We start from the raw sequence: 15767 nt of genomic DNA on the forward strand, positions 1-15767 counted from the left end.
TTTCCTCTTATATTTAGGTTTCTTACAACGTGCAACTGTTAAATGATTCCTTAAAACTGAATATCTGAACAATCCATTAAAACAATCATATGCTTCTACATGTCTTGGAAATCTTTGGTTTTTCATGTTACATCACTGTACGCAACCATTTAATTAATCAATCACATTTATAATTATTAAAATATCAAAGAAGTTGTCAGCAGAACTAGGATCTGGGAGAACACCCAGAGAAATTCAAAGTACAGGAAAGACTGAACATCATAGTCTGTACTTTATGAGTCTTGCTTGAACTAGGAAAACAATGTTCACTGCTAAACAGTAAAACAGATTCCAGAAACAACTGTGTTTTCTTTGGGAAAAAACAGCAGGGGTCATATGATGAACTCATCCATGTCTTTTACTTAAAATTATATCAGATAAGGCTACAACAGTAAGCATCAGGGATGGAATAAATATCCACTGAAATCCTGACATTTATAATTATTTGTATAAAATATATAAAGTAGTTTTAAAAAAGCATTTTTTTTAATGTTGGTATCTTCTTACCTGTGATGACAGAAAAAAAATAAGTAACAGGTATGCTAAAAGCTTGTTAAATGTACTGTATCAAAAATGTATTGCCAGAAATACAGCAAACTTTCCAGACTCTTGGCATAAGGCAGATGAAAAAAATTTGAAACCAGAAAACATTAGAAGAGCAATCATAATTTCATGCATTATTCCTTTCAGTACACCAAAACTATGAGAGCAAGCAACCCTTATACCTCTCTCATTTGATACACAGTTGTCATTGATGCAGGATCACTCGACTCACTTTTTTCCTTGGAGATGCTCATGTAGCTTTAAGGTAGAAAACTTCCTGGAGAACGGGAAACTGGCAGTGCCAAAATCAGTGCTATGCAGTTTTAACTTCTAAGATTCTGTACCAATAAGAAATCTTCAAAATCTTCACAAGTTACAGTTTGAAAGTTCAAATACAACCAATATTCTTAATTAAGTGAAACAAATCTAGCCAGAAATCTGAAGAATACCCTTTGCTCACTGTATGTCATTAATAAAGAACACTTTCTTCACTTTTCCAGGGCCTGCAATTCTATCTTGAGGCAGGAAATAGTCAAGTAGGAACAACAAACAGCAACACTACCAGTTCTAATAAAACCCCTTCTTGGGGCAGTTGAGTATTCCCTCAAGAAGAAAAGCTTTTTCTGAGTGATCAGTTTCTAATACAGAGCAGACTTTTAACAAACCACTCATAGACATTACTTTATTCATAAATAAGTTACTGCCTTGTCAGACAGCATATGGGGTTAATACCTTCTTTTTCTCTAGAAGACAACTGTCAAAAAATTAGCTACAATACATCAAGTACCAAGTGATTATTCATACAATATCAAGAAAGTTAGGAGGGTGTCAAATTTTCAGTTTTGATAACAAAGATTAATTTATCCAATCATTCAGATTACAACTTACTCTATAAAATTTTTTAAATGGAATAATTAAAGCAGTATTATTTTCACTATTTAAATGAATTGGTTTTGTGTGACCAAAAAAAAATTTCCAAAAAGAAATGCCAGTTCTTGGCACTAGGTCAAAGATTTTGCAGATTATTAGAAAGAACTGAAAATTATGCTATGATGATTAAGGATAAAACAGTCATGCATATTCCAGGTATCTATAAATTTCAGATCTAAAAGACATTTTCTTACTGTGTGTTTAGCTTCTTACTGTGTGTCTTTAGGTAGCATCTGTAATAGGGGAATACTGTGTAAGACAGAAAATGTCTGAATTGCACTACCTGAAGTGTAGATAGCTTGGAATAATTGTCAGTTCTCCAGAATTTGTGTACAATGAAAAAAGTGACACTAATTTTTTCACAATTGCAATTTCACTCCCACAAGGTTTCTAGTATTTGTACTGCTTTGCTGCAATAATTGTAAAAAGTTGGATCAGTGAAGGTGCCTAATATGTCAAGGTGTACCTCTTGACATCTGGCTGTTTATTCAGGAAGTTCAAATAAAATTGTGTAAGAAGTCACAATTTCTACTGCTCCAAATACTTAGTATTGATCCATTTCCCACACATGGTTGATCCAGAATGTGACAAAGTGCTTGGTCTGAGACATGAGCCATGAATAAAACTCTCTATATTAAGAATTTCAATGCAATTTACTAAATAAAGAGTATTTAACAATCCCTAAATAATGTCCTTCCTATTCTACATCATAGTGAAAGCTACTGTTCTCAACATTTAGTTCCAATATTACACCTGCATTTATAAGTGTTAGAAGTTTTCTTAGCATATGTGCAGCTTGAGCATACCCAGGAGATAAGCATGCACTTTGTAAGACAATGGCAAATCAATGAGAAGAAACACATCAGCTATGAGACAGAGGGAGTTACTGCTGCTTCATTAGCAAGATGCCACAAGTATTTTGTGTTTGTCACCTGCTTCCATGTGCATGTATGCCACCTATTCCTGAGGGGGTACTGATTTAAGAGAGCCAGGCCACCAAAAAGTATTGGGGGCCCAGAGAATCCTTGAAGGAGAAACTAGAGCAAATTCCACACATCAATACAAAAACTCCACCCAAAATAGCAATATTCTCTTCACACAGCTGCAGCAATGAGTGTGTCAAGAATTAAATAAAGCAGGACACCTGCCATGCATGACTAATGTCTGCTGATAAATTTAGTGAATTTTTAATCCCAAAAACATGACAATATGGAAACATATTATAGTATTCTGAGCAAAGAATAAAATCACAGAGCAGATAAAACCTTTAAAAATCATTAACCAAATAAAATCTTTAAAGTGTTTTGCTATCTAAGTATCCTGTCAGAAATGTCAAAATAACTCCAGAAAGAGGAAGATGATTGACAGAATATGTCAATCTCAGAAAGCTACTTCAGGCTGTGCAACACATACTCAGAGTTGGAGAAGACTATAAGGAGAAGATGACCAGAATTTCTGGTATCCATGCAACCATTATTATACCATTCACACATACTACCATTGCCACACTGTGATTAACAGACCAGCGCATTAAGGAAAAAGTTGCAATCAGGTTATGTGAAGAGGACTGAATATCCCTGCTGATTACAAATGACAGCTGATTTTTTCAGTGAGGTCTGCACTTAGAAAATGCACTGTCTCAGAGGATAGATAAGCGCTTCTTGGAAACAGGAGGGCCAAACTCAGTGCCAATTTTTTCTCATCCCATACACAAGCAAATCAAAACAGTCTTAGTTTAATTAAGAGTTTACAGTGATCCATCACCACAAGATTTACAAGGTGATATTATAAACTTTCTTCAAAAAAATGGATAAGCACAGGCCTACATATATATCTTTAACTCCATACTATGTCAAAAAGTGCCCATCAAGTATTACACAGTACCAAAAAACAAACCACACACCTGCAGGCAGAGATAAATCCAATTAATTAACTACTTCTGCTGGTCTACTACTGTAAAAAGAAGGGTTAATACAGAAATGTACTGCCTGACATCTCTTTTGTTTGACAAGTCTTGAGTACTCCTGTACCCTTGACATCCACATTCAACTGGATATCTATTAGCCATCATCCAAATTCCAAATAAACTAACAGTGCTCAGTATGTTAGAGATTCATAAGTAAGTAAATGAAGATTAGTTTCAAGAACATCACTTCAGGATTCTCTTTCACTGATGCTGTTATGGTCCTGGACTTGTGGAAATCCTTGATCATCAGCTTCACTTTTCCATTTTGTGTACTTTCTGAAAAATAGCTTTTTGTTCCCTTTTTCCTCCCTCTTCAAATGTATCGTTTTCATCACTCTCAGCCCTCTTTTCCTCTGCTCCAGCAATATTCCAACACAAGGAAAGCCCACCTTGATTAGCGAATCCAGTCTTCCGCAAGAGACATTAATTCCGCCACTGTCTCCAGAAAAGCTATTTAACCACAGACCATAAAATAAGCCTGTTCCCCACACCCTTAGTCCACTACAAACTTAAAAGCCAGAAATGAACTGCTGCAGCCATAGCTAAAATATCCCAGAGGAAAAAAAAGCAGGAGACAATAAAGACAGTCCTTGATGTCTTCAACTCTCCGCTATCACAGGAACATAATTAGATTAAACTTTCAAATGTTCCTAGATAACAGACCACGTCCATGTTACAGTAAATATCCACCACTCTTAGCCATTCTTGTATGAGGGAAATTCCTTCTTGACCTTAAGTCTGGCCACGGGTTGAACACCAAGAGCATGTCCATGACATTTTTAATCAAAAAGTTTTTATACCACTGAGACTTAGGTCAGACTTTCAAGTTTAGTATTTTTTGCTGGTCTCCAGTGACAGAACCGACTCCATCAGAGCCTAATTCAAGCCAGGATTCAAGTTTGTAGAGTTTCTTTCTAATTTCATACCAAGTAAGCAGCTTTTAAAGAACTTCCCACAGCCCCATTTTAATTTTTAAATTATTATCCTGAACAGTAAATATAAATTCCATTGACAACTTAACAATGCCACTGTTTAATACCAGTGTCCAGTCAACTGGTACTTCATAAGCTTACCAAGTGATGACATGAAACCCACCAACCAACGCTACGTAAAATCAAATACACATAATGCTTTCCACTTATCATGCTAACCATACTAGGAGACATATCAGCATTTTAATGGAGGCCACATTATGTCATAAATGACATGCTGTGCTTTGATGTGTATTAAAAAGTACAATTTGGAGAATTGAATTAAAAATGCAATGCACAGGTCCGTGGAACTGGCCAATTCCTAGACATTGAGCTGGCAAGCTCTGTCCAAGGAATTTAATAAACTTTTCATATTTTCTGCAGTTTAAACATATAACTCTGTGGAGCTTTTTTGGTACTGGAAGATTACTATTTCAAAGTAAATTGTTTTCCAATTGCTCATCACTATACATCAATAAAATGCTGTAAACCATCACTTTTGATGGTTGATGATAATAATGATAATACATTTTAAATTCTTTTGACTAAGCTACTTGAGTAATGACAGAAAGATCGGACCTTTCCAAACATGAAAATACAATGAATCAACGTGTGTCATCTACAGAAATGGCACAAACATCACTTAATGTGATCACATAAAACACATCCATCATTCATCTGTAAATCCATTTCATCATATCTAATCCAAAACTCTGCAAGTATTAACAGTCAGCCATAGAAAAAATATTATTTTAGAAACAATCTATCACATGACAAGTATTAGTATTTACAGCTTGGTTAGAAATTACGCACAGAATTCTTTTGGTTCAGAATTTAAACTTACCTTTCAGTTTATGAAATTCTAAAATTTCTTGTTGATTTAACTAACAGAACTTAAGCAAGGAAAGGAGTCTAAGTGACTGACTTACCTTATGTTTTTTAACTTATGGTTGATAAATCTATTCTTTCAAGAGCAGCTCCTCCAAAACATACAATTTCAGTTCCAACAGCAACAACAGAAAAGAAACAGCCTTTTCTGACACATTTACAAAGACACTAACATGGTTTTGACATCAACTTGGTATTCCGAGCTGAATAACAAAATCTGTATGATGGAAGTTTAATAAACTTCTCACCTTGAAGGAAAGCAGCATTCTTGGAACTAGAAAATGAAACTAATTTACACTAATACTGGATAAATACTTAGTATCTTAAGGAAAGATTATTAACATCATGATATTGCTATTTTAGAAAGACTATTCACAAAATGGTCATTAAAATAATTTTTTTGTTAACAAAAATGACAAGTCCATGCTACAAAACATTAGAAACAGGCAATTTTTCAGCACTTAATCTATTCTTTATTCAATTAAAAAAGGTGGTCTTCATCCGAATGCTTATCTAAGGATTTAAATTCTCTAAAGGCACCATCACCATTAAAAAATAAAAAATCCCTACATTAATCTGAAAAAAAGAAAAAAACGCATGAATATCATATCTGTAGAACTGCAAGGGAATGTATATGCCTTGGAAACCATTTGAGTGAAAGGATACAAGTTTTGGTATAATGGGATTAATGATTTCAATGCACGGCTTGCATTTATAGCTGTTGCACGAACCATAATAGGCAGAATTTTTCCATTCACAATAGCACCATCAAAGAGTGGACCAAAAAATGGAACCTGAATAAAAAATTAAGAAGTTCAACATAAAGCAAGACAAGATCATAGCTATAACAATTAGCAATCAACATTAACAATAGAGCACTCAAATATATGTCTTTTCCCCTTCTCATGGCTAGATAATCAAACCAGTTATTGTGTTGCAAGTCAGACCTTTTCTCTTGTGGAAATATACAGCCATGTAACTGCTTGATATCCTTGGCAACTGATAACACAGCATTTGAAAAAAATTAAGCAACTATTTGAATACTATGTCTCATCAAAGATAATTTCCAACATTTGCTCCAAAAATGCTAGGAACAGTCATGCATATAATGTCTATGAGGTTGATAGGCCAGATGACAATATTATAGATGATAAAAAGAAAAAGAAATAATTACTCAAATTCTAAAATATTTTTTATCATGCCTCACGTTATTGACATGTCTATAAGGACCAACCCAGTGTGAAAATGCCATACAGTTACTGGTGTATTGACCGTCACCTTCTATTTCCTTTACATCTCTTCTCTTCTTCTTCCTTTCTACACTATCTACCAAGAAGATTGTAAGCCTTTTACAGACGGTGAAAGCTTCACCTTTTTGGAGCCTAATTGTAAACTTTATTTGTGATATCAGTAGAAAATCTCAATATTTAGCATAGCTAGCCCCCAAAAGGTGAACAGAACAGATTGATCTTATATTTTGGCATTACATTTCTCTCTAAAATCTGATGGAAAGCACTTTTTCCACATACAAGGACAGCAATCTCTGTTTTCAGCAGTTTCTGCTTTCCTTTTTAACCTGCATGCTCCCAATAATACAGCTATTTGCAGTTAAAGTAGTAAAAGAAAGAATATACTTATTAGTTAAAAATATAAGTAATCCAACAACAACAAGACTATTATTTCATGCCTATCAAGAGATAGAGGCAAATCATCATAATGAGGTAATCCTATTTCTGCCATACCTCATTTGTTAATATGAGTGCTTGTAGTAATAATTTTAATAAAGTATAGAAATGCATGGCAAGTGACATTGCATACAGAAGTTAGGTATTATAAAAACTCATGACTACTTTTACTCAGTCAGTTTAGTATTTAGAACCCTAAACCACTGTTTTAAGAACAGTCAGAACTGACATTTGAGGAACAGTCATTAGAAAGAATGTGTGTTCTTATGCCTAAGGGCTGAATGGTCTTGCTTTACTGAATTCGTCCCCAAATTCTTGAGTGGAGTTAAGAAGAAAGTAAAAAATATGTTGGTGAGAAAAAATATGACATGGACGGAGGAAGTTGGAACAGGCCATTATTAACCAACTATCTTGGTTATATATTAAATTTGATTTAAAAGTTTGACAAGTTTACTGTAGAATTTAAATTATTATGCAGAATATTCTAGCTTTGTTTCCAGATTATGTTTTTAGCAGATATGCTTTACAGCATCAGATGTTTGCAATTTCAAGTTACTTATTTTACTGTGCACTGTATTCACTGAGCTCCTCCTTTTCCCTCCTACCACCACTGCAACTGTCCATGCTTAAGATACCACCTTGTTGGATCAATCTATTCTACCAAAACCCCAGATTCTAAACAGAACTCAGTTCATGATAAACACATGAAGGAAACACTAAAGAAAACAAATCCTTACCTCAGGCTTTTTCATGATCTGGATACTGAACATATGGTTTTTCATGGGATAGATAACTATAAGAACATCACCAAATTCTGTTGGAATTATTCCTCTTCTATAATCTCGAGTATGTTCTGACCAGACAATGTGTACTTCATCATTTCCTAAATGTCTTAGCTGGAAAATCAGGGATAAAACACCATCAGTTTGAATATAATATTCTATAGCCATACAGCTATATTAAACGTACATATTTAAAAACCCACTAAAAGCATGTGAAGAAGAATGAGTAAAATTATCAAATTACACAATAATTCTTTTACAATTTCAGTGTATTAGTTGACAGCACTGGTTTATGCTATAGATTTTTATACATTGGTGCTAATTTCTATTTAAATTAACAGATATATGCCTACTGGAAGCTAAAATTTTGTTGATATCATCTCAAGAATGCAGAGTGGTTCAATCTAAATTACTAAAATGGGTTCAAGACTGCCATCACTGATCGGCAGAAAATTACTAAATTCTGTATAAACTTCTAAAGGATATGAATGGAGATCTGTTTAAAAGTTACATATGTGAGAAGTTAACCTCACCATTCTAGCCAAATTCCAAACTCCCTACTAAAAAGATTTTAAAGGAGAATAGCTACTGCATTCTCTACAGCTCCCAGAATAACTAAGATAAATGCTCATTTTCCATGAAGTCTGGACACCTTTGTAAAAATAACACTCTGCTCCCCTAGAAATCACGAAACGGTTCTGGATCTGGCTCAGAGTGGCCGAATGGTTTCCTCAAAATCTATGCTGTATCCTCAGATGTAATCATATAGCCAGATTAAGGAATTCCTTGAACACTCTGGAATTATCTGCACTGAAGAACCAAAACACTCCTTCTGATAAACATTATCATCTGATAACAAATGTTCACATCATGTAGTGAGGCTTTATGTATACTGATCAAATACATTCAGATTATTAAATGTGAAATTCTCTCAGTGAGACTTATTTCTGAAAATACAAACTGGAATATCTTTTCTATCTCCTAGTGCATCACCAGTTATTGACAATTGTTTTCACTCCCATTTTCAGCTTGTTTCCACAGCTTTAGGTAAGTGGAATTCGTCAAACAACCACACACCTTGATGTTATTCAAAGGACTTCACTGTGAACTGCTGTTTAACAGCAGTTTTGTTAACATACAAATGCCACTCTGAGTATGTACAACACGCTATTCTATATAAAAAAGCAACTATTTGCTATAGCACTTTAAGAACGCAATTGCACTTTAAATAAAAACAAAACACATGCCCAGTCTTCAGAGAAATTTAATTGCAACTAATTCACATGTTTATTTTACAAAACCTCCTGGAATGCTACCTTTGTCTTATCTGAAGGCCTACACCAGTTGTCAGCAGCAGACTCAAAAATAAAAGTGAAAAATAAAAGAAAAAAGAGAAAAATAAGCTGTCTTTGCTTTTCTCTGTTAGCTTTAAATTGTATCAGAGTGAAGAACAGGGTTGTATTTCTATGAAAAAAAGGATTTTCTTCAGTGTTGGACTGGGCAAAGTACATGTGGTTTCAATACCCTATCTCTTCTTTGATGCTCAACAAGTAATTTGTTTTGTCTGGACCAACTGTACAAACACCTACTCTAAAATGGCTGTGGTGCCTTTGAAGCCAGCTGTTCTCGCCTCTTGTGTAATGACTGAATTATTCTGAACAACACTTACTTAGGGACACTCCTCCACCAACACTTAAACCCAACCCAGCAAAAGAACTGGTTATACCAACATTCACTACACTGAGCTTTCTTTTACTAGATTAGAATAAAGCCAGACAGCAACCTGAATGGCTGATGTGCAACAAACAGCAGCTGAAGGACCCTTGGATAAGGGTCCTTAATAATAGCAAATGTCATAAAAGTAAATTAATTGCAAAATTCATCCTCTCCTACCTTAGAATCATAGAATCATTTAGGCTAGAAAAGACTTCCAAGATCATCAAGATCATCTGTTAACCTGACACCGCCAAGTCTGTCACTAAACCATATCACTAAGCACCACATCTCTAGATCTTTTAAGTACCTTTAGGGATGACAACACCACCACTTCCCTGGGTAACCTGTTCCAGTGTTTGACAACTCCTTCTGTTCAGAAGTTTTTCCTAATATCCAGTCTAAACTGCCCCTAGTGTAACTTGAGGCCATTTCCTTGTCCTGTCTGTTACCTGGGAGAGGAGACTGACCTCCGCATTGCTACAACCTCTTTTCATGTAGTTGTAGAAAGCAATAGTCAGTAAGAGAGTGACAAGAAGCAAACTTAGTTGTTCTTTCTTTCTTGGCTATAGCTTGAAAGACTTCATAAGATAAACTCCAAAATACACAACAAAGAAACCCTCCAACCCCCCAAAATCATAAGAAAAGCGACTTCTCCTTCTTCCTTTTTAGTTTTGCAGCAAAACATTAATTAAGGAAACCTTGCAGTGTGGCACCAGAACAGCCCCATCCACTGATTTTCATCAGGGTTGAGTTCTGTCTTTTAAGTTTACACAAGGCTCAGCTCCATTTCAGTCTCCTCTAGCATCACTGTCTAATAAATCATTATCCTTGGCCTCCTCTCCTTTGGTCACAGTTAACCAACTTCTCTCTTCAGGAATGAGATAAGTTTTTAAACGGATCACAAACATGATCCGAGGAGGAAAATATATACCAGGTTTTTGTTTTAAATTCATCTAATTTCATTGTACTGGTCTCAAATATAGCCCAAGAAAACTTGTTGGCACCTTTTTTTGAAGCGTGGCAGGAGCGAAAAGCAGAGTAGCCACATCTTAAACTGCCAGTATCACCAGAGAAGTCAGTGAGGAATTGCACCTCAGATTTAAAAAAAAAAAAAAACAACCCATTTTGCTTCCTTAGCAAAGTGACAGTCAAACTAGCTGTTGAAATATGACAATGATAAGGCATGAGGGATTGACAGGCTCGTACTTAGAAGGAAGTGAAAATCTCAGGAAGAACGAGCTGCCCAGCCAAAGAGAAAGCACAAGGCAAATCAGTTTGGATGTGATGTGTTGTGGAATGTAAAAAACCCACATGATCCTAGACTAAGGGATGGCCATCTGGAACACTGACTGAACTCATGGAACCAACTGCTAAAAAGCAGAACTGGGGCTGATCCACTCACTGCACTGTACCATTCATAATTCAGCAATATTGAACTATTTACTAAAAGAATTTGTCCTCCTTTACTTGCCATCTTTGGACTCAGAGACAATAAACTCATAGACTGTTTCAAACAAGTGATGGTGACAGTGTATATGCCAAATAAATAGCTTTAAAATCCAAAACATATAGAGAGTTTAGTTATTGCAGCTTCCTGAGTGCAAGACTGCCTCTGAATTTCATTTACCAAAGGTTGCCCCTGTGTACCTGTTACTGATACCTGCAGTTAATCAGACAGGATACAAGTGCTTGCATTTCTGCAAAAGCTACCCAGATGGAGCATCACTACTGATGCACGCTTTCACACTAGACTGAAACAGATTCTGCTGTGATAAAAGTGTACTGTGTGGTTATTTCAGCAGGATTACTGACAACAGATACATATTTTTCGGATGTCAAGTGTACTGAAGCCATCAGTGACTTTTGTGTCCAATTTCGAAGTTTGTTCAATACTCATATACATATACACGTGAGAATACATTCCAGGCCAAAAGCAGAAATTTCTTCAGAGGAAAAGGAAAATGAATCAGGTTATTTCAGAGTTCCAAGTCCTATCAAATGTATTTCACCTCATGACTACTATCAAGAATGATCTGGCAATGACCCAGTTCGAGTAAAATGTAGGATGGCATCCCCGTGACATGTAATGGTTAAGAGTCAAAATCAGAGAATGCAAGTAGGTGGATAATGGTATAAAGTATGAATAGTGGTATGTAACAAAAATAGAAGCACTCAGGATCAAAACCTTGTTTCTATTATAGATGGTAAGATGACTGATAAAAAAAATAGACAAGAAAACAAGGGTGCATGTTGCTGATTTTATATTTATGTCTGGAGAATAAGTTTAGGGTAAGTCATTCTGTTCTTTTTTCAAGTTTAGATCAGAAGCAGCTCTGACACTACTAACATAGTTCTCTTTATTGCTTTTTTTCAGAATTCCTTGCCTTGGTCAGCAAGAAGAGCTTCTGAAAAATTGTGAATGGTGGTAACTTGACTCATCAACAACACTTGATTCATGGAAGAGATCTGATACTTGAAATTGACTTGAAAAGCTTTCCTGGCTTATTTCATCTGCTAGGTTTTGTATAAACCTTTCAGAAAGAAGAATTTCAGATTTCTGCTCAAATTTTTCATTTGAGAACCTTGAAATTTAGCAGTGCTAAACAACTAAGATCTCTTGCAAGCACAGCAAACATTTTGAGAATCCATCATTCACTGTAATTATTACACCACAGAAGAACCAGAGCCTGACTTCTTTCAACTTTAATCTGTATTCTTTATTTCTTTGTATTGAATTGGAAGTGTCACAGAATTCAGTGCCCTGGACACAAGTAAGAGAAAGATACTGAACTACAACTACCTCTGCTCATTGAAACCTTAAGGACAGACAAAACCAAGATTTCCCAAGAAGGTGTGGTCCCAGTGATGCATACAGAATGGACAGCTGTCAAGACTGCATTGTGTCTTAATGGTTATTCAAAACTCTCCACCAGTTACCTTCACACTTATTTCCTGATCTTGTTTTCCTGAATTTACAACTTCTTATGTGCATACACCACAGTATGCCTAACAAAGTGCAAATCAGTACCAGAAACATAAGCAATTGCAATAATATAAATAATAAAAAGTCCCAAAATAATGTTATACTTTGAACAACTGGTGATAGACTGGAAACACCTGGAACTATAGGTTACACACCAGTATTCTAACACTCTAAATGCAGATCAAACTGTTCCAGAGAGTTCATTATCTAAGCATAAAACATGACACAAAATAGAGATGGACAAATGCAAAGAAAGTGTTTTACAAATGTAAAAAGGTGTTAAAGATTAGAAAAATATTTCTATAAGCATTCCTCAAGAATGCAAGTGTCAAGACCAGAGAAAGGAAGGTTCAGCAATCAAAGCAACAGTTTATGATATAGAGAATAAATTTTATCTGTGTGTATGGAAAGGCTATGTTGGAAGAAATGTCAGGTGGGAAAAAGAAGAGTCGTAAGCACAGAATAAATGTAAGAATCCCAGAATGTGGACCAAATTAAAGATGATTTCAGGCTACGGGCACAAGTGACAGGCACAACGGTCATGTTATCTGTGGTGATCCGGAAAGGTGGCAATGAGAAAGAGATTAAGAGCTCTGTTTTAGCCATTTTAAACCTGAGCTGTCGGGAAGACAGCCCTGAGGAGATAAAGGAGACAAACAGATTTTTTTTAGGCTTGCTCTGAAACTCTACTCCATTAGAACAAATATATAAAAATGACCAACTGTTAGGTTACCTGAAATTTCAAATTTAACTCAAAATACTTTAAAATATTCTTACTCTATAACCATCATCATGTGTCAGCTCTCCTAATACATTTATGTTAACTGAATACAAAAGAAACGTGAAATAAATATAACCAGGAGGGATGATCAAATCTAATTTTGATACATTAGTGTCATATGCTGTACATGTTACAATAGCAGCCAGACTTTAAACTAAGCTGCAGGCTATACTGAAATTTCCAAATGGCAGATTGTTCTAAGTGATACCAAGTATAATTGAAGTAATAAACGATAGTAAAAGCAAAGCACACTGTCAGGAAGAATTTAAGTATTTACTTTTTAAAATTAAATGAGTTAGGTTTGGAAAGGCAAGACAAGTGAAATAATGCAGGGCTCAATTTACAGAAAATTCCTTTTATTTATCTGTTACATTAACCCTTGAACTCTTGCCAAAATTACTGTAATTTCTAATACCCACTTACCTAAAGGAGGGAGAAAAAAAGCTATTATATTTTCTTCTCATAGAACAGTGAGCCTCAACTTTTTTTCTTCTTCAAAAATGGAAGTGTTTATTACAAAAAGAACAAAAGGAGCAGAGATATATGAAGTAATGGCTTTATGCAGCTACTTTTGTCCATTTAATATTAACAGCACTACTGTCTACAGTGCATATACCTTCTAGATGACTCTTCCATAAAACTTTGTCTCAATAACTGTGGTGCATTTGGGGATTTTGTTTATTTGGTTTGGTTTTCTAGCAATATCTGTCTCTAACTGTAACTCAAAAAAATACTGTACTAATAATTTACATCTATAAACCTTTCCAATACATGCTAGCAAGACAATAAAAAAAAACATAAGTACTGGGAATTGTAATGATTTTATGTGGTTAGGATCATGTCAGGCACAACTCAGAATCATGTAATACACCAAAAGTTCAAGATTAATTAGTATTCTAATCACTAACATCACTAATTTTAATTAACATACCATGTGTATAAAATTCTCACTTACAATGCCTTCACTCCTTTAGGAAGTTCCTCCTGAGGAAGGAGAAACTAGACAGGTCACAGCTCATTTATGTGCCTCTACAACCTTTCTCATTCTGTGAACTGAGTCTTCATATTATTTACTCCTCATATTCTCTGCAATCTTGTTCTTTTAATGTAAGTGTAAATACTTTTTACTCTAACCTTGAATTGTAAGAAAACCTGAATGGATTGCATTATCAGCATTAAACCTTTAATTTTCTATTTGCAAATTAAATAGTTATTTTATGCATGTATTTCAATCTTAAGTTCCTTTACACAATCAGAAGTTTTTCATTGGTTCTTGAATTCATGGCTTTTTTTGCTCTTGTTCATAGCTTTGGAAACAAATGCTTCAGATGTATCAAGACACTTAAAAAAGTTTAATTTACTACTAAGGCTGATGGAAAAATGGTTTTAAAATGGCTTAGCCCCTGAAACAGCAGAATCTTGATTTTTACAGTGGTTCAACTGGCAGGAAGAAGTTTTGTTTTAATTTAATTTAATTTCCATTTATAAGATGAACCTATCATGTACCCCTAGGCACATTTACAATATAAAAAGCAGCAGCCATTTAAAGCCAACTACTGCAAGTTTGCTTGTTTTTCTCCCATTGAATAAAACAGACCAAAAAATCACATGAAAGACCTGTAGAGAAGCTCAAATCTCAAGATTCTCTGAAGGTCACAAACAGTACACATACTCAGAACAATTAGAACTGTTAGCACTCACACGGCTCTCAATTTTGGTAGTGTGTGTGATCTGATTTCAAAAAACACAATCCTTTTGCTGGTATGTTCAGTCCAAGCAGCATGAGTAGCTGTTATGAGTAATAAATAAATTAAGACTGTTTTCCTATTCCTGTCTCCTGATAGCACTTGTCAGTTCATCCCAATATGTATACTTCAGCTGATGTTTATCTCAAGCTTATGATGAATTTCTTAACATCTCTCTCTGCTGCTGGGTTCTTGATATGTAATGCTTCTTCCCATGAAGTCTTTACTTGCTGAGTAGGAGCACTAAAACTTTCACCTACTCCATCTCCCTTACTTAGCCTATCATCATTAAACATAGACAAAATGAACAGCTTTTAAACATGTCTTTATTAGATTTGATTGGAATGGGCCATAAACTGTTAGGGAAGGGAGCAGAGACAGAGAAAGCAGCTCACAAGCCTCTGCTCTTGGGAAAAGGTACTCAAAAAGAAAAAAATGAACACACTGAGGAAGAACAGAAAAGAAAGCCACAGAGAAATAAAACAGCTTGATTAAACAGTCAACCAGTAGCTGAGCCACAAATATAATTTCAACCTATTGATACACTCTACATATCCATACAGACCTTAAATATTTCAAATTACTGATGGGTGAGGTTGTTGGTAAAGCAGGAGAGAAGCAGGAGCAAGCTGGAATTGTTAAGAAACCCAGCTGACACAATTTTCACAAGCTAAGTCACAGGAAGACTAGACCAGCACTGAACCTTACCTGGCAAGAACAGCTATATGTAAATACTGG

General features: G+C 35.1%; 1 protein-coding gene across 4 annotated transcripts in view; it reads right to left on the reverse strand.

Annotated features, from left to right (window-relative positions):
- RALGAPA1 (Ral GTPase activating protein catalytic subunit alpha 1) overlaps window positions 1-15767 on the reverse strand; it is a 130359-nt gene that overhangs the window by 26835 nt on the left and 87757 nt on the right. For all 4 annotated transcript variants that reach the window (XM_056492414.1, XM_056492412.1, XM_056492413.1 and 1 more), the window contains 2 exons: window positions 7760-7918; window positions 6004-6131 (listed from right to left, as the gene is read on the reverse strand). In XM_056492414.1, the coding sequence (XP_056348389.1) occupies window positions 6004-6131; window positions 7760-7918 (287 nt within the window). The remainder of the gene's footprint in view (window positions 1-6003; window positions 6132-7759; window positions 7919-15767) is intronic.

This window comes from Oenanthe melanoleuca, chromosome 5 (genome assembly GCF_029582105.1).
Source record: "Oenanthe melanoleuca isolate GR-GAL-2019-014 chromosome 5, OMel1.0, whole genome shotgun sequence".
NCBI classification, from domain to species: domain Eukaryota; kingdom Metazoa; phylum Chordata; class Aves; order Passeriformes; family Muscicapidae; genus Oenanthe; species Oenanthe melanoleuca.